The following is a 24,700-nucleotide window of genomic DNA, read 5'->3' as shown; positions in this document are numbered from 1 at the left end:
TAGATCGGATGAGTGTATAGAATGGACAAACTTGTTGAGCGTATGATTGTGACGAACGCGTAGCGCGGATACAGAGAAGCATGTAGAACGCAGGAGTGCGTAAAACAGATGAATGTGTGGAACGGATGAGCGTAAACCAGATGAGTGTGTTGATCAGATGAGTATGTGGACCGATGAGTATGTAGAGCGCATGAGTGTGGATAGCGGATGAATACAGAAGTGTGGAGAGTGTGTAGATCACTGGAGCAGATGAATGTACGGACCAGACGAATATATAGAACGAATGAGTGTATGGAGCGGACGAGTGTAGAGATGAATACATAGAACAGGATATTGCTGTTGAAAGCGTGGAAAGCATGAGTGCGGGGAGCGGAAGAGTGCGGGGAGCGGAAGAGTGCGGGGAGCGGAAGAGTGCGCGGGAGCGTGGGAGAGCGGAAGAGCGAGCAAGAGTGCGGGGAGCGGAAGAGTGCGTAGAGGGGATGGGTGCGCAGAGGGGGTGAGTGCGTAAAACAGGTGAATGCATAGGACTTGTGAGGGCATAAAGCGGATGTGTACCTGTAGCGAACGAGTGCCTGAGTGAACGAACATGTTGCGTAGAGCGGACGAGTACGTAGAACGAACGAGTGCAGACTGCATCCAGTACTGATGAGTGCGTAGACTGGATGAGTACGTTGAGCTGCTGAATGCATAGAGCATGGCGCAGACAGGAGTGCGTGCTTGGGGCTGACAGGAGTGCATGCGTGTGGCAGTCAAGAGCGCGCAGGGCGGACAGGAGCGCATGGGACAGGCTGGAGCGTGTTGGGCGGGCTGGAATGTATGAGTACGTTGAGCAGGCCGGAGTGTACAGACCAGACTGGATGCATGGAACGGACTGGAGCGCATAGAACTGCTTGACGTATATAGTATGGCTTGGAATGCAGAGAACGTTTGAAAGAGCATATAACCCATCATATCACACCACCACGCTTACTCTCTCCTTTACATGACCACTTAACTAGAACACAGAGATGCTATGACACCATTCGGTATAACTGTTCTCATACCAACATCCGCCGCTCACTCCACATCATTCTAAGTAAACACTGCTGGTTACACACCCCAGCCAGGCGTTCTCCTCAGGCCTAATGCAGCCACATCCGGTCTGGATAAATCCTGCCAGAACGAACACATACTCCTGATCTCGCAACCACCACACCTACAGCTAAGAAGCAGCTATTACACGAATACCGCACGAGCTGCACATATACCCGGTGCTCACACGCACCTTTTGACTCTCTCTACTCTCTACTGATCCGAACTTCGGTTCCCAAGGGCGTTCAACCTACCAGCGCCTTCAGACCATACCAATGGTATATAAGGCACTATATAAATGCAAAATAACATAACATAACATATACTACGCTATACACAATTCTTAGTAGTTATAAAGGGAACAATCACTTTTCAAAAAATGAATTAGAATTATTCAATCTCGAATTTTGCATAGGAAATCTGCTATTATTGATCAAAAGCATACATATTAATGATAGCAGATATGATTTTAAACTACAATATCTCATTATCCCATACATATGCTTCATAAATGACACAGACCAAAATGAATTACAGCACAGTTACATCTGGAAAGCAAGCTATATATAAAAACATCAATGTACACAATATAAAACTAGTATAACGAACAATCCCTTCTGGTCTCAATGTCACTCCATTACACGCAAGTAAAGTCACATGACTTATTAGGACCAGGAATCTGTTCGAAATTGGGTAAACTAGTTTCGACAAAGAGCTTCAAAGCACTTCGTCTTCATCAGGGCCAATCATGCCACTGCGAATATGAAAATCTCCAAAAATGAATTAGCTGGAGCATTCAGGCTTCTGCTACATTCCCTTCTTGTAAAATTCGCAACAGAGGCAATTTCACTGCTTATTGATATGGAGCTGAAATCGTCAGTGCAGCATTATCAAGATGGTCAAACTTGACTTATCTTCCATCATCGATCAGATGGAGAATCTCCCGCTCAGATCCACTGATATACATGTGTGTCAGTACCAAGTCCACTCTCGACCTAAAGAACAGACCGCGCTGCTTTATCACATGAGGGGGGACTGCTCGAACCAAGATGCGCCGCCGTACCCCCAGTCGGCCCACCTAGTGGCCAGCGAGGCGGGACCCTTATAAAAGATCTCCTGGGCTGGGTATGCCAGGCGCATTTTGAAAGTTGAAAAGTAGGAAGTCCGCTCTGCCCAGGAGTACAGAGCGGTGAAGTCAAGCCCTGGGATGGCTCTTCGGCCAGCCTGGCTGAAGAGAAGGACAGACAAAGTCCTGGGCTGCTGCGTTGGGCGGCCCAGGTCAAGGAAAGCCCCTGACTGCCTCGTTTAGCGGCCCAGGTGAAGTACAGCGGCCCGGCCCGTGCATCTTATGGCACATTGCAGAGAAGGGCTGCAAGAAGATCCAGGGAGGCATGGCAGTTTACATTGGTGGTGTTCCTAGACCAACGGGACGCTGCCTGAAGCAGTAATGGGCAGAATTTGGGGCCAACACTGAAGATGAAAAAGCACCTCAGAAGTGGCAATGACTGCGGACGGGCCCTCACTCGTGCAGGGGGCCACCCAAAAAACAGCACTGAGTGCGGGCGGAGTGATAGTCGTGGGTGGCCCCACATGGTGTATGGGGCCACCGTGAAGAAATCAGAGGAGGGGCCACTTCCAATTTCACCAGTGGCCAATGCCCCGTTGAGCCAGTTTCTCAGGCAGCCCTTCAACCAGACAAATCTATCGCAGTCCAGACAGCCACTAACAGAGACAGCACAAGATGTACTGTGAGGGGGTGACTGACTGCAGCAGTCACCCAATATGATATAGTGCGCTATAGGCTGTATGTCAGTATATGAAATGTTATGTTGGATAGTATGTATGGAATAGGGGTTTTAATGGGATTGCTAAGTAGAATGTTTAGTTGGTGTAGGACATGAAGTAGGAAAAGGGGGAAGAGGGGAAGTATTGTGCGTCGGGTAGCAGGAGTATGTGACAGCCTGCCTGATGCTGTCTAGCGAGATGGGACCACCCACAGAGGACATCCTCTGTCCTCACACTCCATGTGGGAAGGAGTCTGTTGTGTCAGTCACCCTTCTAAAGAAGGGTGTGCTGGCGTAGCAGGTCCCTCTCTAGTTGGTACTCACGCCAGAAGAAAGGTAGGATGGGGAATATGAATATTTTCAAAGAATACGTGTTTTAATAAATAAAGAGGGGTCCCCATTGGAATCCCTATGCAATCTCCTCTGCTGTAGGTGTCCTGTTATCTAGAAACTCAGCGGGTAGCCCATCTCCTCTTAGCAGGAATTCTATTTGGCAGGTCCAGCGCCTCTACGCATCCTGCAGGCATGTGGGTTGGTTGTGGTCTGTCCATGGGGACTGTGCCCGACCTAGGCCAGGAAGGGGTGCTCCCTGGCTTGGGTTGGGGCCAAAAAAAAGGGGCTACACTTGCTTGTTAATTTCTCTTTCTTTCTAGTCCATCATTAGAAGAAATGGATCATGCAGGAGTCTGAAACATGTACATCCTCTGGGTACAAGCCTTTTGGTACATCTCATTTGGGCACAGCACTGTGGCCGCAGAACCCCTTTTCGGCGCAGCCACAGTGGTGTGAAAGTCAATTCAGTGCTGCTCATTTGGCACAAATGGTTAGGGCACAGCTGTCTATTTCTTAATCGCCCCCTTGCATCTAATGAGGGGCGTTGATTTGGCCATCTGCCCAGTCTTGGAGCCTGGTGCCGTTGAGAGAAGATGTAACGTCCTGATCCAAAAACGGCTGGGGCTGTGTTCGCAATGCTTTCATTTCAAGAGTTCAGGCTTGTACCTATTTGTTCGGCTCGGCATCCAGCGCAAACATAACCCAGTCACTGTTTTTGTTTTGTTTTCAAATTTCAGTTTTATTAGTTTTCAAAAGGTAGCAGTTTGATAATCATATACAAGCACTTTCCACCAACAAGACAGCGAAGGATTATTGCAAAATACAGCAACCATGTATAGAACGTATAAGGTCTTTGTGGAACACATACATTTCCAATAACAATATAGAAACCAATTGCTTACACCCCGCCCCTCTGCCCCCAATTCTCATGTCGCCGACTGACGGGCTAGAAGACACCAGATGTTACATTAGAACCATTTTCATATACATAGCATGGGACACATGAGCACAAATTGTCCTGTGAAATCTACATAGCAGACAACATGAACCATCGCATAGATTATCTCTGGGTATAGTAACGCTCTGCACACATTCTGTTTGTGACATACTTAGCACGAAATTCAGACCATGCATTCTCAACTGTGGTGCGATCCCCCTGCAGGGCCGCAGTCAGATTGTCCATTCTGTATATGTTCAATGCGACCCCCAACCACTCCGTTTTGCTAGGGAGCTTGGGTCTCTTCCAAGCCATGGTGAGACGCGCTCTTGCGGCCATTAGAAGGCCTTGTATCATTTTGGGTGCTTTCAAGGTCGTGTTGTCCGTTTCAACCAGGCCGAACAGAATCAGGAGTGGTTGTTTCTCCAATACATCTTCATCCAATTCCTTGATCCAGCTGAGAACTTCTGACCAATAAGCTTGGACCACCTCACATCCCCACCACATATGCCAATAGTCTGCTCGCTTCCCGCAGCCCCTCCAGCATTGTGGGCTTACCCCTTGGTACATTTTGGCCAGCCGTGTCGGATCATACTGCCATCTATACATCAACTTGATGGCGTGCAATTTGTATTGGCAGGATATAGATGATTTTGCCGTTCGTCTACAAATTTGTAACCATAAGTTTTGTGAAATCTGCCTGCCCATATCTGATTCCCATCTGTTCTTGAGTGTGAGGGATTGTGTAATATCGACCTCAATCAGCGCCGAGTACATTGCACTAATTAAACTTCTAGAGGTCGTACAGGTGTCAAGAATTCTCTCAAACGGGGTGAGGTCCCTTTGTAGCTGATCTTTCCATATCACCCTTGTCATCACCCCCTTGAGTCTAAGGTAGAGGAAAACTGAAAGCGAGCCTATGCCAAGTGCATCCTGAAGCTCCTGAATAGTAATGAAGGTGCCATTCCTCCAGAGTTGACTAGCCCTTTCCAGTCCCGCGTCATACCAGGTGTCATAGCTCCCTGGGTCCGGGATTGCATCCCGGATCCCTGGCGACCAGAGGTGTCCCAGGGGAGAGGCCATGTTGTAACTCCCACCATTTTCTTGCCTGGCTTCCATATTGCCCATATCGTTCCAATAATGGGGTGATTTTTGACACTATTGCGCAGCTGGGAGCCCAGAACCCACAGCCATTCACCCAGAATGAAAGGGCGTAAATGGTAATTGTCCAAGGCTATTCATTGCGGCTCTGACTGCTGCCTGACATGCGGGACAAGCACACGCAGTTGGGCTGCCCTATAATATGTTTCTATGTCCGGGAGGCCCACCCCTGCATTGTCTTTTCGAAGCTGGAGCAAAGATCTGGGGACCCTTGGCTTTTGATTTTGCCACAGGAAGGTTAAGAGGGACTTTCTAGTATCCGTAAAGTATTCTTGGGGCATTTTGATGGGGAGCATTTGGAACAGATAAAGTATTTTGGGAAGAATCACCATTTTAATTGCATTTAGATGGCCCAGCCAGGAGATGGTAAGTCTGGACCACCTTTGGATGTCGTTTGAAGGACAAGTGACAGAGGGGGGAAGTTGGCCTCATATAGGGAATCCAAGTCGCGTGTAACATTGATACCTAGATATCGGAGTGTGGAGAAGCCTACTTTTACACCTAGAGGGGCAAAGCGCTCCGACTCAGAGTCTCTACTTTTATCAATTGGAAGGAGGATTGACTTTCCAGTATTAATTTTCAGACCGGCCAGTTCGCCATATTCCTCGATTATATCGAACGCAGCTGGGACAGAATTCAGGGGGTCAGTTTGGTGTAGTAATATGTCGTCAGCGTAGAGGCCTAGTTTATACTTGCGATCACCCACTTTGATTCCCTTAACCTTACCATTGTTCCTTAACCTCTGCGCCAGCGGCTCAAGGGACAATACAAATAGTATTGCCGACAGTGGGCAGCCTTGCCTTGTTCCCCTTTCCAAGGGAAACCAGCGTGAGTAGCCCCCATTCACTGCTACTGATGTTGTGGGGGATGTGTAGAGTGCTTTGATGGCACGGAGAAGCTTCGGCCCAAGCCCGTTCCAGACCAAGCCCTTTCTAAGAAGTCCCACGACACCCTATCAAAGGCCTTCTCTGCGTCCAGTGACAGAAGAGACGGATCCCCACCCATTCCTTGTGCTTCATGAATTAGGTGAAGTGTTTTCCTCATGGTATCCGCTCCCTGTCTCCCAATAACGAAGCCAACTTGATCTGAGTGTATTAGCCGAGGTAAATGTGATTCAAGCCGGGCCGCAATGACTCTAGCATATACCTTAGCATCAATATTGAGAAGAGAGACGGGACGATAGGAGCTACAATATTTGGGGTCCCTACCCTCCTTTGGAATGACAGCAAGCAGGGCCTGAGAGAAGGATGGGGGGAGCTTGGCCTGTATCGAAGATGTGATTGAACAAAGATGCAAGAAAGGGGGCAATGAGTGCAGAGAATGTCTTAAAAAACCCAGGCGTGAAACCATCATCCCCAGGGGCCTTTCCCGTCTTCAGGCGTTTTATGGCATCCGAGACTTCCTCTTCTGTGACTGGTATGTCTAAGGATTCGGCCTCCACGGATGTGAGTGTGGGGATCTGCACTTCTTCGAGGTATGTGTCGATACTCTCGGGAGGAGGAGGGGGAGGGTCTCATGTATATAACTCTTCATAAAAGAAGGCAAATGCTTGTATGCCTTCGGGGGATGTTGCTGTCGTGTCTGTGAGGGTGCGTCAGTCCTCTCGATGAGATCGACCCACCTCTCTGCCTTCTGTGTACGGAGACGAGCCGCCAGGAGGGCGTCTGCCTTGTTGCCTTTTTCATAATATTTTTGTTTGAGGTATTGTAAGGTTTGAGCTGTCTTGCCCACGATAAGTATTTTCAGCTCCTCCCTGAGCTTTTTAGCTTCGGCAAGATGCTTGGGTCTCTCACATGGGGAGGACTGTGCTAACCTTTGGGCTGTGGAGAGCTTCTCCCTAATATTCTTTTCTATCAGTGAGCGTTCTCTTTTTTTCCGGGCCTCCTCCCTAATGAGCACCCCCCTCCAAGTAGCCTTGGCTGCTTCCCATACTGACGTCTTCCCAACCTCTCCCGTGTCATTTGTGGCAAAGAATTGATCGATCTCAGTTTCAAGAGTTACTTTGAAAACCGAGTCTGCCCATAAGGAGTCATTACATCTCCATTTAGTATTCCGAGGGGCCAGATCGTTCCAGTATACGTCGACCGTAACCATGTCGTGGTCCGACCATATAGGTCCAGGGTTAGTTTTATTTCAGACTCATCTCGGGAGGTGGGTGGATCGTGTGCGTCGGACCTAGTCTGTCTATCCACAGAGCTGTCCATCCATGTATTAAAGTCTCCACCTAGCACTATGTGTCCCTTGGCCATGCTAAAAACCTTTTTGGCGATTTTGTGGAGGAACCTATTCTGCCCTTGGTTAGGTGCGTAGAGTGTGGCTAGGGTGACAATTGTGCCTCAAATGTTTCCCACAACCACGAGCGCCCTTCCTTCCTTGTCTGACCTAGTCTCAAGGGTTGACATCCTAAGGCCCCTGCGAATTAAAATCCCCACTCCCGCTTTTTTGAAATACCAGAACTCCAGTAAGAAGGACCCACTTCATGCGATGGAATCACCCTCTCCTCCCCCCTTTGGTATCGTGTCTCCTGCAGAAAAAGGACATCTACGTTTGACCTCCTGAATTCTCTGGCCACCATGGATCATTTCGTGGGGGAATTTAATCCCTTCACATTAAGTGTGCATATTCGTAGTGTGTCGTTAAAGAGTGTAGGCGCCATTTTGAGCGTCATGTGAGTGCTTAAGGGACCATGTCGTCTGCATCATGATCTGTGTCGTGCTCGGTAATGCATTGCATGGCTCATTACTCGTGCGTCTGGTCTCCGCGAGTCCCGAAGAGGCCAAGGAGAGACCCTTCCAATTCGCGTCCTGACCCCTCATGGTCCGTCTTCTCATGGATCGTGCGTCTTCTTCCCAGCCCATCGTTTACTCCCTCCACTCCCCCCCCAACAATCAGCATACGACCCGTCCAGGTTGACATCACCCGGTCAGCCTCGGACCACCAATGGAAACTGCGAAACAAGCGGTCCTATCGTAACGTAAACATATTTAACAGTGAGCCCCCAACCGTGCAATCTAAACACTGCAAAAGCAACATACAAGTGTTAATTCTGACCCCCTTCTTAGGAATCGTTCCAGTGTCCATTTTACCCCACATTTCCACCCAGGCACCCTAAACATGCAAGCCCCCGTCTGTCAAACGCGTAACAGAAATTAAACAGTTAGATCTAAAGTCTGACCCTGGGGTCGGGTGCACCGCTGGCGCATGCTGCGCCTGAGCTCCCCGCACCAACCTACCAAAAACCCTCTGCTTTCTCGCGGGCAGCGCCCGAGCGCTCAACTTCAACCATATCAATCATCCCATTGTACCTTTGCCACGTGCTGCTTAATGTGACAGCCTGGAATCCGGGTCAGTGTTCCATGTCCTGTGAATTGTTCATTCTCTGGAATTTTCTGGATCCCTGAATCCTCTTGCGCCGCGGGCCCTTAACACGCCACTCACCCTCACCTCCTTTCGATTCAGCAAGGGAGGGCCCTTCTCCCTGGGGATCCAACAGGTCTGCTATACAGTCCACAATCTCCTTTTCCGAAACTAGTTTTGTTGTCGAGGCCTCCCAATCAAAGGTGAATGAGAATGGATAACCCCACCGGTACCTGATACCTTTGTCCTTCAGCATCCATGTAATTGGGGAGCATTTCTTCCTCATTGCCAACGTGAGCGATGATAGATCTTGGTAGATTGAGATGTTCGCTTCGCCCAGTGAAAGCTGTGGTGCGTGTCTGGCCTTTTCTAGGATCCTAGCTCTGTCCACGTAATTTTGAAAACGAGCCAGTATTGATCTCGGGCCTCCTGGTCTGCCTCCAGCCCTATGGATGCGGTCAATTTTCGGTTCATCCACTAATTCATCCCTAAATAAGAGCTTAGGAATGTTGTGTAGGGTTTGTTTTAGGTCAAGATCGGTTTTGCCTTCCTTTTCGGGCACGCCAAACACACGAATGTTGTTACGGCGCTCCCTATTTTCGAGATCATCAATCTTTAGGCGTATTTGTTCTTCCCTGTGTTCTATTTCTGCGATGCGGTGATCCATTTGAGCCTCCAACGTGTTCAGAGAGGTTTGGTTGTGCTCGACTTGTTCCAGCCTGTCGTCCATTTTGTCCATTCTCTGTGTGATTTTATCGATTTTGCTGCCTATCTGCTCTCATGCTTCTCATCTCGGAAAGTAGGTCAGCAACATCTGCCTTAGTGGCAGCGGCATCAGATCCTACAGTCGACATCTTGGACTCGGCGGGTGGCCTCAGGGAGTCGTGGGTTGGTGTAAACCTATATTTCGCCAATTTGCCCTTATGGTCCATGGGTGGCGGGACCCCAATGGCGAGGTGCGTGGGTCACAGCCATACACTGAGAGACCCTCCGGAATGGTCTATTGAGAGGTATACGCTTGTGTATGCGGGCTTCGTCCTCCAGTGGCTAAGCGTGTTGGGGAGATGATATTAAAAGCTCTGAAAACAGCTAGCCCCCCTTATGTAACTAATTGCCCTTCAGATCTTCTTGCTTTATCCAACTGGGGAGCTCTCCGTGGTGTAGGACAGCACGAGGCTCCGGGGCAGTACCCAAGAAAGAGAGATTTCATTTTGAGGCCTGCGCAGCGCGCCCCTGGCGGGCTGCCGGCTACCGTCCCAGATCTTGCAGGTTCAGGAGTATGCGTGGGTTCCGAGGAGGGCACACGCCCAGAGTGTCAGGGGCCCAACCCTCTCTCGTGACCTGTTCAAAATCTTCTAGCACCCTTGATAGGACCCGAGGCGCATCGGCTTGTTTATTCTCTCTGGGTCCAGGTGCCCTGCGCAGCCTCCCAGCCAAGTTTCGACTCGGGAGAGGGCCCGCCACCTTCCCTGCTCGTAGGTGGAGAGTCCACTCGTGAAAGGCCGGGACAGCTTAGAGCGGATGGAGCCGGTCGTCTCCTTCTAGTGTGACCTGGGCGCACGCTCGTACATGAAGCGACACCGGTGACCGCGTAAACTGGGCCCGCTCCTCAGCAGTCCTCCCACGGGTGCACCTGGTGCCCAGTCGGGCTCCCGCCGGGTCCCAGGCACATAGGGGTGAGGGGGTGCTTACCCGTGCGCCTGTACCTGTCGGTGGGCCCAGGAAGTGGTGTGCGTCGCTGAATTCTCCTTGGTTCCGCGTGTATCACGGCTCTGCGGACGCTGAAGGGCGCGGCAGGATCTCGCAGGCCTGCCCTTCCTTCACGCGCCCAATCTTGCAAAGGGGGTTTCTCCACGAAAAAAACTCTGTTTCAGTCCGGGTTTTCTCCCAGTTTGTCCTGAACACTTCCAACGCCTATTTCCGTCGAAGTTGTGGCCGGGGGGGGGGTCTCGTGGTGGGGGCTCAATCCACTTTTCGGGACCCTTGCGCAGAGCCTACACGGAAAGTATTCCCATCCGTGCGTCCCCTGGTGGCCGATCCCAGTCACTGTTTTAATGTGGCTAAACGCTACTTGTGATATTAAGTCCGCGATCAGTCACACAATATTGCATGACACATTGTTCTAATGGAGATGTGCAGGCCTTTTTTGTGAGCCCGGAACCACCAGGATGCAGTTAGGGGCCTCCTCTTAGATGTGGGTCCTTGGGTGGTGGGGGGCACCAATGTTGCTTCAAGTCTCAAGGTGGCCTCCATAAAGGTTTGCACCAGAAACCCATCCCCAGTGCTGGGAATGGGAATAATGTACTCTAGGAACCCTCTCCTCCTTTGGGGGTGTTGCCGAGGGCTGTGGCCCCAGGACAGATCACATCTCTTCATAGAACTCAAGCCTGGCAAATTTGCATAAACGCAATGAGCATTTTGGCAGAATAAGAATGTTGATGAAACATGTGTGTGAAAATGATTCTGTAAGAACCCCCTTTGAGTGAGAAATTAAAGTTGAACTCTGCTCTTTTTTATTGGTCACAACACATGTTCTTTCATTCCAGCCTGTTCAAAAGTGTGTCTTTTCTTCTGCATCTTTTGAAAGGGAGTCAAAGCAAAGCAGCGGAAAACAAAAACAACTTCCAGCCTTCACCAATTAGGCTATAGTTTCGCACATGCTAGTGCAGTTGGTAAATAGGACACCCAGATCGAGAATTGGATGACCGGGAGGGGCTGCACTCCGTGATTAGATGACAGATGACATTTCTCTGGCCTTGACTCCGACTACTTTATCTAGTTTGAATGCAACTTTGATCAATATGCTCCATCCCAGGGATGCTTTAGTTTAGGACAATACATACATCTGGGTGCCCAGCTGCCGGAAAGTCACATTGAACAAAAGAAAGGAGCAAGCCAAAGCCTGTGGAGACCCATTAGGAACCCATGCTCAGCTGCTGCCGTGTAGCCTCTGGAAAGATGTAGATCCATTCAAAAACTTGTCCCGAATTCCCACCGGGTCCTGGTGGTGGTCCAACAGCTTACCATGATGAGGAGTGTCCAAGGGTTCCGATAGCTCCAACATGACCTTGACTGAAAAACAGCTCATGTCCATAGCCAACAGCAACTCGTCCACTTCTCAAACTATTTTTTTCCATTACCAGCTCTAATGCTGGACTAAAACCATTGACAAAGCTAGGCTCTTTAAGACATTTCCCCAGTTTGGTGAATATTACTTCCAACAAAATCTTCACAGGATGGCAGATTGAAGATAGCATGAAAGATTGTGAGAGGTCTTTCTTTTTGCGAAAGGGTCGACCTAGATGTTTTTTCATAGGACCTGGAACCACTGCCATCAAAAACAAATCACTGTTGATATTGCAAAGCCAGGACCACTGTTGAGAAGGTCTCCTTGATAAAAGAACTGCAAAAGGTTCAAATCACGGGAGTCCATTTCCCCTGAATGGTTAGCGAAAGGAGCTCAGCAGTGGTGACAGGGTAAAGTTAGGGGAGGACAAGAACTGCTTTGGGTTTGTGCTCCAAATTTTGAGTTGCATCTTGCGATGATCTCAATCTTGTCCGCAAATAACCAATGAACTTCACTGCAGTTTCCATTACCAGCTCTAATGCAGGACTGCAGTCCATCAAACAAAGCCTGTCGGTTTCAGGCTTCCAGCTCTGTGAATACTTCTTCAAGATCCTCCCTGACTGTGATAGATTGAAGATATGGCTATAGAATTCACTGCCAAGCGCATCAAATAGAGCAGCCACGTTGGCCACACTTTCTGGACAATCAAGCTGTACCTCGTCCTCAATGATTATGCACAAGAATCTTTTGTGATTGCAACCGTCATGGTAACACAAGACTTCCTCTTCAACTCCCCCATGACTGTCCAAAGGGTTTGATGCTGATTCCTAACCCAACAGCACGCTTCTTTCACAAATCTCAACAAGAGTCATCGTTCCTGGACATGCCATTGTACTCAGGCTTTTCTGCGTGATCAGTTTGTGAAAAGGAGTGATTTCATTGATACAAACCCAAAGAGCAAGGGTATGAAGCTTTTTCTAAAGTTATTTTATTGTGGTATGGTTTAACAAGTAAACCTTTCAACGATATTTAAAAAGTATACACACACAGAAACAGGATAAAATAGGATCACATCTATCATAACATATTAAACTGAAAACAGCTCCAGGCAGACATTGAGATCATTGTTCTTGGCAAGAGGATGTTATGGAAATTGTGGGCGAGTTGTAACCTAATTGGCTTCAATAGCCTCTAAGGACAGGCACAGACGTCTCAAGATCACTACCCCATTTGAGAAGTGCTTCATATCTCTGTCTGGATCACAATGTGATCTGTCGATAGTGGAATAACAATGTACTACTCTCACAGATAACCCCTATGCAAAGGTTAGGTGTTGCGTTGCATTTTTCTCCTAAAACGGATTGTTTCTCTTCAAGCGGAGTGGAGCGCTCATCGTACCTTCTTTTTTGGGTCAGGCAGCACATCTTGAAAATAATGTGAGGCTGGAGGAAGTACGGCAGGTGTCAGAGATGGGACATGTTTCTTTACACTTTTGGTGAGTCACGCAACAGCATACAGCATTCTCTTTAGTGGGATGAGTGCGTAATTGGGGAGTCCATCAAGTACGGTGTTGCTCCCATCCAGGTAGGAAGGAGCCAAGGCTTACACAGTGGTTGCATGGTGGTCCCGACACCTGAAAAGGAATGTACAATTGTATTCCAAGTAGAAGGGAGAGAAAGTACCAGAATTGCTGTTTTCCTTGACCATGCGTATCTTGAAGGAGCAAGCACTATTGAGGATGCCCTCGGGTGGATTTCTATTGGCGAATAGTGGGTGTGTGCATTTGTCCGGCCTCATGTTTTATAGAATTGGGGTTCTCTCGAGCTACTGGTGATGAAGATGTGCTCTCTCTTTGTTGGGTTCATCCCGATGTTGGCAGTTGACATTCAAACGTTGATGAGCACCAGGCACGCTTGGAGTCACTGGGTGTGATTGTGTGAGGAGCCTATTCGATAGTTGTGTGACACCGCCATACTAATGAATCGTGCAACTGTGCTTAGAGAGAAAGAGAGAATCACTTTCTTGTTTCATTTTTTTTTTTTCAACCGTATCCCTATCTTTGAGAACTTTATTGTAAGCCGTTTTAAGGCCCACAGTTCAACAGTCAGACATTTGCTAACATTGATAAGTCTGATGGACTCACTGTTAAGAGTAGACGACGGTCTCAGGTGTCAGAGATAGAGGCAGCTTCACGTTTACAGGATTCTGATGAGAAGGAAGCGATTCAGTGTGGGTTGTCGACTCATCACCTAATTGAATAGATGATGTGCCAGCATTTACAGATGTGGTCTGAGATGTGATCATCTGTAACTTATGAGTTGGTCAACATTGATTAGCTCCCTCATGGATTTACAAATCAGTTTCCAAGCATGCAGCAGTCTAGGGGGCTACATGTCTCTTCTGTCCTCTGTGAGACTTGTCACTCAGTTTACCACCATGCAGAATTTTCTTAATACACATGTCTCTCAGCTCACCATGGGAATTATGCCTCACTTTACTAACATACAGTGCTTTATTGGGACACATATTTCTGGCTCTGCTACTTGACTTATGACTACATTTACAAATATACTAGGCTTTCTTGATTGAAATATCTCCCTGTTCACTGTGACACTCATCAGTTGCCCAACCTGAACCACATTCTGGCTAACAATATATTCAAAGGTATACTTGCTGACATGCTTTCGGGGCTAGCCTCCCAGACTGCAATTTTCCATTTGACTCCTCATTCACCACTCTGTCTCCCTTCTCTTGACAGCATTTCTTTTAAGAGCCACAATGACACAGACACAAGCAGAATAGCAGGTATAACCAGGACTATTCAATTTATTTCAGGTAACCTGGGTGACATTCCCAGGGAGCCACTGCTGGCCTCCCTGAAGCACCCATCACCCATTCTCACATTCTAGAACCCGGTGAGGTGCTTCAGAATGCATGATGCAAAGGACAGGCAGGGCGAGGACAGGCAGGGCGAGGACAGGCAGGGCGAGGGCGAGGACAGGCAGGAAAGAGAAGAGGGAAGAGGAGGAGAACAGGGTTGGTGTGAGAGCATTAAAGGACAAATGGGATTCAACCATCTGCTCTCTGGCCTTCCTTGGACACTCGCTTTTTCTCCTTCCTCATTCCACTTTCGCCCTGTATCCTGTATTCTTCAGAGGCGAGTGTTCATGGAGAACATCTCTGCCTCGGCTTGTTTGGAGGAGCCCTCCCACCTGTTCATGTCTCCCAACAGACATTCTCACCTGACTTGGGGTTCATTCGGCATACTAGCTGTCAGCAGCAGGATTGAATTTGTGAGGTTGCACCCCTGTACTTCTTGTCTGACCTGTGACTGATACAGCGTGTTCTTTGTGTGTTGAAGACGTGTTTTCTTTAACCCTGGGTAGTGCACCAGCTTGCATCAGCTGACCCAGGACATACATTCATAACTGGATTGACAAGCCAGATAGCTCTGCCCATTTCAAGGAAGCCTTGCACTGGCCCAGTGAGCTGGCCGGAAGATGATGAAGAAGAGAAAGTGGCAAACGCCACTTTGCCTGGGAGAAAGATCCACTTCAGTAAAACTGGGGCAAGACCATGGATACCAGCAAGCAGGTAGCCATATTTGATTTCCAGCCACATATACGACCTTCCTCCTACTTTTCCACTTCCGTTTATTATTTAAAACATGCATTTTGAAAACAAATAGAAAGACGTGGTAAGCTTTCCAAGTGGTCTACGGAAATGTAGTCCCTGTTCTTCCTACCGGATCCTAGCTATTATGTTTCCATATTATTAACCAACGGAGATAGTGTGCAGCTTGTGCTTACAACGCACATCTTTTACTTGCACCTAACTCAATTTTTCTATTTTCCAACTTCTAGTTGGTGCTGACAGACAACCCATGTTATATGTCTTGTTATATGTTGTAATGTTACTGGGATTTAAACCGTGCACCCCGGCCATTGGCATGGTTTCCAGACACCTTGGTGGACTTAAAACAGAGGGGGGAAGGATGGTTGTTGCAAAATGACTACTGCTCTGCAGGAGTACTGAGCTGGGAAGTGTTTGAAACTCCGACTCAGCCCCACACTACTACTAAATCAGCAGTGATTGCAATTTTAAAAGTTAAACAGGCAGAGATGAATGGTATGCCTCCTTCGCCTCCTGTGGTGGTATGGGCAAAGTGCAGACGGTACTCTTCCCCAGGATGTGTGAGCCAGACCAGAAACATCCTGAACAGCCATAGAACTGTGGTACTAAATAAAACCTCCAACGTTCTATAAAAATACAGAACTCCCATCAAACTACAACTGCAAGCAAACTCCTGAAAACACGAACAACCCAGTAGGCAGACCTTAGAATAAAAGAGGCCCTATGGGATGAAAGAGAGGCAAGAGTCTTTATAGATATATTCAGTTCATAGTATATTCATTTTAGAAAGGTAAGGAGTGGGGTCTTAAATGTCACGAGGGCCCTTAAAATCGAGCCCGGGGGATGGAACCGCAGCAGATACTTTTCATTCTTGTTCTCTGAGTTTGACATCATTGATCTTAAAGTCTGGGAGCTTACCGAGGTGCCGGTTCAGCATCGGGTTGGTGGGCTGGGCAGGTTGACAAGGTTCAACACACATAGTGGTTGAACCTACGAGAGTGGGACATGGCACAAAGAGGCTTCAGACAGGCAGGCAATGTCCTGGTTGCCACAGATCACAAGCAGTTGGAGGCAGGAGACACAGCCGTGTTTGCTTGTCCTGGGGTTTGCTCCAAGACTAGTAAGGGTTTCAAGGGATCAGGTAAACCCTTTGCCTGACCTCCCCATCCAGCCAGGCCAGGAAAGTTGCGAGTGAGCACTTGCAAGTCTGAATCCAGCAGGCAGAGTCCTTGGTCCCAGTGGTCTCGGGAGAAGGCAGGTGGTGGGCCGGTGGTAAAGGTCTTGATCCTTTCTTGGAAAGTTTTGTCCTCGTCTCAATGGCTGAGGACTTTGGGTAGCCTGTAGCCCAATAAAGTTCCAGCAAAATCCTCCTTTCTCTCATGTCCGAAGATGATTCAACTAAGGGGATGGTCTTCTCCCCTTAAATAGGCAATCTGCCCCAGATTATTGGAGCCCTTCTAGCATTCTATAAGGCAGGGGTCTTCAACCTTTGGCTCTCCAGATGTTTTGGACGGCAACACCCATCAACCCGAGCCAGCATAGGCAATGCTTAGATCATGGGAGTTCTAGTGCAAAACATCTGGAGAGCCACAGGCTGAAGACCACTGCTTTAAGGTCTTCAAACATGGCTGATGTATACAAAGTCATTTTCCTCATGAGGTCCTATCCAGAGTGCCTTGGCTGCGGGAAGTGGGGATGCGTAACGGGACATTTGGTGGCCTGAGGAATATCAAGTTGATGGAACCCTTATTTTGCTTGTCATTTCCCTCTTGAGCCAGCATGCAAAGTGGTCCTGGATCATCCAAATTTCTGTTTGCAGAGAGTTGCAGGGTTTTGTATTAACGTTAGAAAAGGCAGCTCCTTAGTCTTTCTCTTCGTCATATCATGTCGTTTCCAGCAGTACGTGTTGCTCGATTCAATTGTTTTCCACGGTTGATATGAAACACTTTTTTGCTTTGAGGAATTGGGATTCTTGGCCCAGAAGAGATGTATGGGCTTTACAGTGTGCTTTTAAATGGATTATGTTGTTGACAAGTAGCCAATATTTCCAAATTGTCAACCCAAAAGACTGATTTAGTTTCACAGTTCAAAAAAGCTTCACTCGTTCTTTAACTGTCTATAATGTTGTTTCATGTATAATTATAGTGAAAATAAAAACATTGCACACCACACATCCATTTGTTTCTTGATACACAAAAAGGGCCTTTCCTAGGTCTGAGATCTTCTGGTGTGATCTCATACGCAGATGATGTGGTCCTGTTAGACCACACTAAGGTGGGACTGACCCGCACCGCCAGCGAGTTATCCAGATATGCAGTCAGGAATAATCTCGTAATAAACTGCGATAAGACGAAATACATGTTTGTATGACTTGGGTGGGTTGCTGATTATAAGTACTTGGGTATACTCTTAAGTCAGGATGTAAATCTTAAGGAAATGGAACACGCAAAATGGAACAATTCTCAGGCCCTTGTGGTAATTGTAAGAAAATTCACTGATCAAACGGGAGGATAAAAGCCCTAATGGCATTATTACCATATACATGCACGGTATTGTACCAGCTATCACGTATGGTTTTGATGTAATGTATCATCTTAAGCTGGAATGTTTAAACCTTCTTGAGCAATGGATATGGAGACCCCTAGTTGGACTGGCACATTGTGCCCCATTCCGGCTGTAAAGGAGGAGCCAGGTACCCCCCACTCCAACTGCCCTGCCTACATTACCTGAAACGTATGAACTAAAGTATGTGACGTATACTGAACAAGTAAACCAGCACAGAGAAGAGTGTGGACTATGTGCAGTACCCATAAGAATACCTATAGCTAAGAGAATATGGTAGGTAAAGTACCCATTGGGGAAACCATGATTGCATACAAGACAATATGATGGCCATTTAAATGAGAGTCCTGAAGAAACAAAGAAACTAAACGACAAGGATGGACAGAGCCTCCAGTTCACAGCTCTGAGACTAGAGCTAGGTATAACCTCTTTATGTGGTCAGGTTTGTTGCAGTGCAGTATCCTTTATATACAAGCTATGATGGAGCCAGAATGCCTCCTTCTGTGCCTTATGGGGTGCGTCATGAGAAAGGCAGACCCAATTGGTTTAGGGATATTCCAACAATTGTGTTTGGAGTTGTTTGAGCATTTTGGATGGGCTCTGGCATGGGAGAAGGAAGAGCACATCTTAACAAAGGATTGTACAGATAAGTCAAAAGTATGGGATTGGGGTCAAAACCACGCGCATGTGGTGGAATTGAAAACCTATAATGACTTTGTAGAATGATGAATTACTTACTTGAGCCCACAGAAATATCTGACGACATCCCCGGCCCCAGCCCTGAGAAGATTTATTATGTTCTTACGAATTAACCAACTACCAACGCTAGGTGTTTTGGGGCCGAGGCTTGGGAAGGCTCTTAAAGAAAGGGGTTGTAGATTCTCCAAGTTTCAGCATCTACCGGAGTCTATCCATCACATGTTGACATGTTGTGGTACGCTGGGAAATGTATACGTGATCTATCTTGGCAACTTCATTTATAATTTGAATAAAAAATAAAAGGCAGATCCTTTTAGAGGAGATGTCTGCTGGATAACAATAGCCATCTAACCATGGCTCATTTCAAATTATGGCAAAGAATGATCGTGCTCTTAGAAGCAGTGTAGTAGCTGAGGGCACTCTGTGGTTGATGTTCATATTAAAGCCAATTTGCATTACGGTATTTTAAAGGAAATGCCGTTAGGCACTTTTAGTGGCAATAATGTCCTTTTTTCATTGTTGGAAATAATTGATGGTGATATGATGTTTTGTTAATAATTAAATGATTGTGAAAAAATTTTGGAACAAAAACACCATAATTAAAAAAAAAAGTGTTATTCTCATTCCTTTACAGATGTAGGGCACAAGGGGTTTTCAAGGGATATGATATACATCATATGATAAGTCATTTATAACGCATCTGTACACAAGTGTTCCAATGACTTTTTTTGTTTGTTATTCGGGCGGCATAACAAGCCTTAGGGCTGAGATGGCATTGAATGGTGGGTGAGGAGGTGGATCTCAGATTCCTGGATTATTTCATTTATTTGGTTTTGGGGGGCTTAAATGTTTGAGTTCCCTGAGACCCAAGAGGTGTTGTGATGCCATTGTGATGACTATGGGATATAACAGCGCCCTGGTCAGGATGTATTGGACGTTTCAGATGGGAGGAATCCCTCTGTCTATGCTCTCTGTGGGATATTGCGGGACACCTTTGACATATGAGGCATAGCCACAGCTCTCAGAACTGGCTAGGCTGGCTAGACTGTGAACTACTGGGACTATCATTTTCCAGGCATTATACCCATAGTAGGCGACTGTCTGTTGATTGGCTCCCTTCTCTTGTCTGGCTACAGCTAACTGTGGAAGTGAAGGAGGCCCAGGACCTCATGGCCATGGATACTTCTGGCACTTCGGACCCTTACGCCATCGTTTTCCTCACCACTGATCTCCAGAAGAAATATGAGACAAAGGTCCACCGCAAGACATTGAACCCTGTCTTCAACGAGAAGTTCACTTTTCCGGTAAGGCTACAGAGGTGTGGGTGGTGCATAAGGTGGGTCTTTTCCGGTAAGTGCAGCACTGCTAAAATGCCTGTAGGGCTAGGGCAGTGTGAGTTACATGTCTAAATCCCCTGAAATTCCAGTAGGGCCGAAGACCATGCGCCTCATTACGAGTCACCCGGTATGGAAATAACGGTGGCGGTAAACCCCCGTCACCGTTGTTTCCATACCAGGTGATCTCGAGTCCTGCAGACGGAGGTGCATTCCCGCCAGGTCTGACATGGCGGGTTTAACACCGCCCGCCTGCAGGAGAACGTGGAAACTCCGGCACCATCACGAGATGGTGCCAGTGTTTCCATGGTCCCCATTCCCATTGAGTCCTATGGGACTCAATGGGAATGGGGATTTACCAATTCCGCCTCTGGAATTCCCGGGTCACCGGGGTTGTAATGCCCCGTTAATTCCGGGAATCACGGAGGCGGAATGGTAATACGAGTCTGGCGATAACCGAGCTGGAAAAACCAGCAGGTTACCGCCGGACTCGTAATGAGGCCCCATGTCTGACAGGAACACTTGTGTACATGTCAGACAAACAACTTTTGGCCTTTACTGCTCAGGGGTTATATGTACTTAAAGTGATGATTCTGGATTTGCACTGTTTTCAAACTCCCACTGTGACATTTTGCACTTTCTGCATTTACTACAGTGTGATGTATGCATGATGGAAAAAAAGCCTAGGTAAGGCAGAATTCTAACTGGTCACTCATTCCTTATAGTGATGCCTGAAAAGAAATTGTAGGGAGCTGTCCACATACAAATGTAAAATGGTGATGGGATGCTAACTAATTAGTGAAATCTTTGGTCTTGGTGCGTGGGGGTTCGGTACATTAACCCATTCTCTATCAACACTTTCTTAAGAATAGATACAATTAATATGACATCTACATGTATATGGACTGTCATTATTTATGTAAACATAAATCTCTCGTGTATGCATCACTGATAACAATTAATTTTAAAGTAAAGTATCCATCTGTTTATTTGCAAATGGACTTCAATAAACATCAAAATATGTGCATTTGAATAATCAATTTCCCCACACTCTTAAAACCACACAGCTTTCAATACACAGAGAAAGTAATTCTTCATGCTTATTTTTTAAAATGCTGAGAAAGATACTCGTTGATTGCATCTTCTTTCCAATGCATGCAACCCCAAACACCATTAATATAAATTACATGTTTCAGCCTATCTTCATTTACTAATGTACGCATGCAATCCAGATTTTGGTTCTCGCTTTCACTATCCTTATGCAGTAACAAAATCCAACGTGTTTTGCGAATTAATGTATTACTGGCATGACTATGGGGGGGTGCTGATAAGACATAAGCGCCAACTTTAAGAACATTAAATAATTTACATGATGATTTCAACAACCAGAGAGAGGAGTGGCCCATGTTTAAAAATACATTTCCAAAAGAATGATATTGAAGTCAGAGACAAAAGGTTTATGAACTGCTGTCCCGCCTGATCAGTTTACTGTTGGGAAAAGAAAGATTTTATAATTTTAACATACTGAAATAATGTTGAATATGTATTGTGCTGTGAAGAGGAAATTGAGATCAACCAACTAGTTCCTCACTCAGTGGGGATTATGAAAATAAAATGTGCACAATTAAATTGCACCATCTCCGTCTTGGAACTATGGGATTATTCAGAATTTCATCATTTAGCATTGTCAATTTGTAGGAAAAATTGAGATAATTTTACGTACAAATCTATAGAAACATATATATTTGCAAAAAGGCTGTGATTCAAATTCGCTTTTAAAATAGAAACAAAAGGAGATGGTGCATTGGGTCAAAACACTTCTGAATTGATTAAGCCTAATAAATAATGTTGAAAGCGTCAAGGCCAATAACCAATCATGAGTTCTTAACTTCCTTTTTCTGGACTGTTTGACCGTGCATTGCCATACTTATGAGAATTAGTTATGCGATCTCTGATTCTTTTACATGGTCCATCGCAATCCAGATATCATACCTAACGTAACCGTCTCTATCTGCCAGAATTCGATACCCCATGCCCTTTATGGTTTGTCTTCCTTTTAACCCCTCCTCACTAAAACTCAAGAGTATGTCATTTCTGCAGTTTACGGCCCTCAAAGGAGAAGTCACGCCCCCAACATATGAATGACCCCTGTTGGGTCTATGGAGGATATGTGTGGCTGTTTAATCTGGTGTTTATTAGGGAATGATTGTAGAGCCCTCTCTTTGTTGATATCAAGTGCAAGATATGGGAATCGGCGCGCAAGGGAGCCATTTCCCTGACTTCTTTTCAGATAAAGCACAGTATCAGGTCATCTACAGCAATCGCCATGTGTCCCTTTTATTTAATTTGTTCATGATCCAGTTGTCTATAGAGTTTATGATATCTTGAAATGTCACTGTTGTGGCCCATAATCATAAGAGGTGAAAGCTGTCTCATAATATCCCATTAAGTGCTTCATCTCTGGCTGACCATTCATTCTCTCAATATTGAAACACGCGCACATACATGATACCCCTCTTTGACATTTGCCTTCTAGCTCCCCAGGGCTGAAGAGAAGGAATCAACAGTTGTGATACAGCTTTTTGACTTCAATCGCTTCTCGAAGCACGATGCCATTGGTGAACTGCGCCTACCGCTGGCCGACATTGACCTGCAACACGTGATAGAGGAATGGCAGCAGCTCAGTGTGTCCACAAAGATTGAGGTAAGTCCCACCAGGGAAGTAGGCAGCTCTTAGACAGGGTTCTCTGCTTATCAAGGCCAACCACATCGAGCATGACTGAAGGGAGGCTCAGTGTTCCTATATCTGTCACAGACAGGTCAGGGGTTTTGAGAGTGGATAGGCTTCCCTGTATTTACCGTGGAACACTAGGCTTCTTTTTGCTTTACTCTTTGGTAATCCAGCCTAAAATGAATCCTGTAACTAGATACATTCCATTACTGGAACATTTGACACAGTGCAATGGATAGAGATCCTCTCCCTAGTTTATTTCACCATAGTATCCTTCTTACCTTACAAAAACATGATAATATGTTTATTAAATTGGAAATCTCACCCTTTTATAGGGTTCCAAACTAATTAATCTTGACGTAAATATCGTATCACATTTCGTTACTAGAAATGTCTTTGCTAGCGAACGTTTTAAAACTAAAGCTCAAGTAGGTAGTAGGATATCTATGCCTGTAAAGGGACCAGTGTATTAAACACCTCTCTTTTCTCGATTATATATGATATGATATGATAGGTTTTTTAGCACGGACCCTGGGATCGAAACTGTGTTGCTTTGTACCGTTTTGCTTCCAAGGCGAGCACGTTGCCCCTGAGCTATCTTCCTGAGACATGAGATATCCAGACTTTGTGTAATCCGGACTATGAAGAGTTAGTTGAGAGGAAGTGCTGTTCATACCTTTGTGGTTAGGAGCATCTTGGTACTCTTCTGTTTTAGGGATACACGTTTTCTCAAAACTCAACAGTACTCTGGCTGTGCAACTATTGAATGCGCCTTTTATTTCCTAGCAAATATTCGGGGGAACGTCTGATGGATATCGCTCAGCAAATACGATGTGTACTTATTATAAATTAAATCAGGACGAGTACATTTCAAAATCTGGTTCAAGGGACGTTCATTGTGGAACATTCTCCCCATGGCTCAAAAACTGGTTAAAACAGCCTTTAGGATAGTGCAGACAAATGGCAATTTGTTCCAGGAATCTGTCGTGGAGTCTCTGGAAAGGGTGGGCAGGTATCAAACTAGTCGAGTGTCATAATTGTGACTTGCATGCTCTTGTCGACTTCATTCCAAAATGCAGCAAGAGCGCCTGGGGGATATCTGCTTCTCTCTGCGGTACGTGCCCAGCACCAGCAAGCTGACTGTGGTCATCTTGGAGGCCAAGAAACTCAAGAAGATGGACTCGGATGGATTTTCAGGTGAGCGTTGGCGAGTATCCTGCGGCCCGCAGTGGTAGAGCTGTCTGATGCACCACTCTTCACTGCTACTTGACTGGACTATGCAAATGCACTCTCTGCAGATAACTCCAAATGCAAGCTTGACAGTGCTGCAGAAGACAGCTGGGCATCTCTAATGTCTGTGTGACAGTGGATAAGAGGACCATGGATGTTTACTCACTTGAGATGACTGGCTCCCTTCCCAAGCTAGAATCAAATTCAAAGTGTTGTGCCTCACGTACATATGTCATCATGCATGTATTTATTTATTGATGTTTCAAATCATGCTACTGATAGTCTGCTTCAGAGGTCTTTCATGGAGGCACCGACACAACATACTTCCAAGACAGAAACCAAAGATACTACAGACACTTACTGCCCCCCACTAACTCAAAACTCCCGACATCTTGAAGCCAAGGGGCAACGTTTGCGGGGCAGGGGGAGTAAACACTTCTTATCCATCGATCAGACTATCTCCCCATACATATCTGCCGTGCCCCACACAAATGTTTTTCATAAAGCCAGCAAAACCTACCTGATCCTTTCATCTCCATATAACCACCCCCTCCTTGGGGTGCTTTATTTATTTCATTTGTAAGGCGCGCATACAACCCGAGGCATTGAGGTGCTGTTGCACATACAAGTCAGGGGCAGGTGTGGGGGAGCACAATTAGTCAGACAGTAGGGTATAGGTGGAAGGGCAGGGAGAGGTATACGTATGGATACACTGGATGCACACTGAATAGGGTTGCATACATATTAGTCATTCTGAGCATACCGAGGAAGGGAGGCAAGAGGTAGTAGAGAAGGTGGTAA

At 46.5% G+C, this 24,700-nt stretch overlaps 1 protein-coding gene across 2 annotated transcripts in view; it reads left to right on the top strand.

Moving 5' to 3' along the window:
* Positions 1–24,700, top strand: part of SYT8 (synaptotagmin 8) — a 244,849-nt gene that overhangs the window by 206,219 nt on the left and 13,930 nt on the right. For both annotated transcript variants that reach the window (XM_069623950.1, XM_069623949.1), the window contains exons 5-7: positions 19,741–19,908; positions 22,475–22,642; positions 23,749–23,866. In XM_069623950.1, coding sequence (XP_069480051.1) covers positions 19,741–19,908; positions 22,475–22,642; positions 23,749–23,866 — 454 coding nt within the window. The remainder of the gene's footprint in view (positions 1–19,740; positions 19,909–22,474; positions 22,643–23,748; positions 23,867–24,700) is intronic.

Source organism: Ambystoma mexicanum, chromosome 11 (assembly GCF_040938575.1).
Source record: "Ambystoma mexicanum isolate Mex_15411 chromosome 11, UKY_AmexF1_1, whole genome shotgun sequence".
Classification (NCBI taxonomy): Eukaryota; Metazoa; Chordata; class Amphibia; order Caudata; family Ambystomatidae; genus Ambystoma; species Ambystoma mexicanum.
This window is presented reverse-complemented; position numbering and strand designations above follow the sequence as displayed.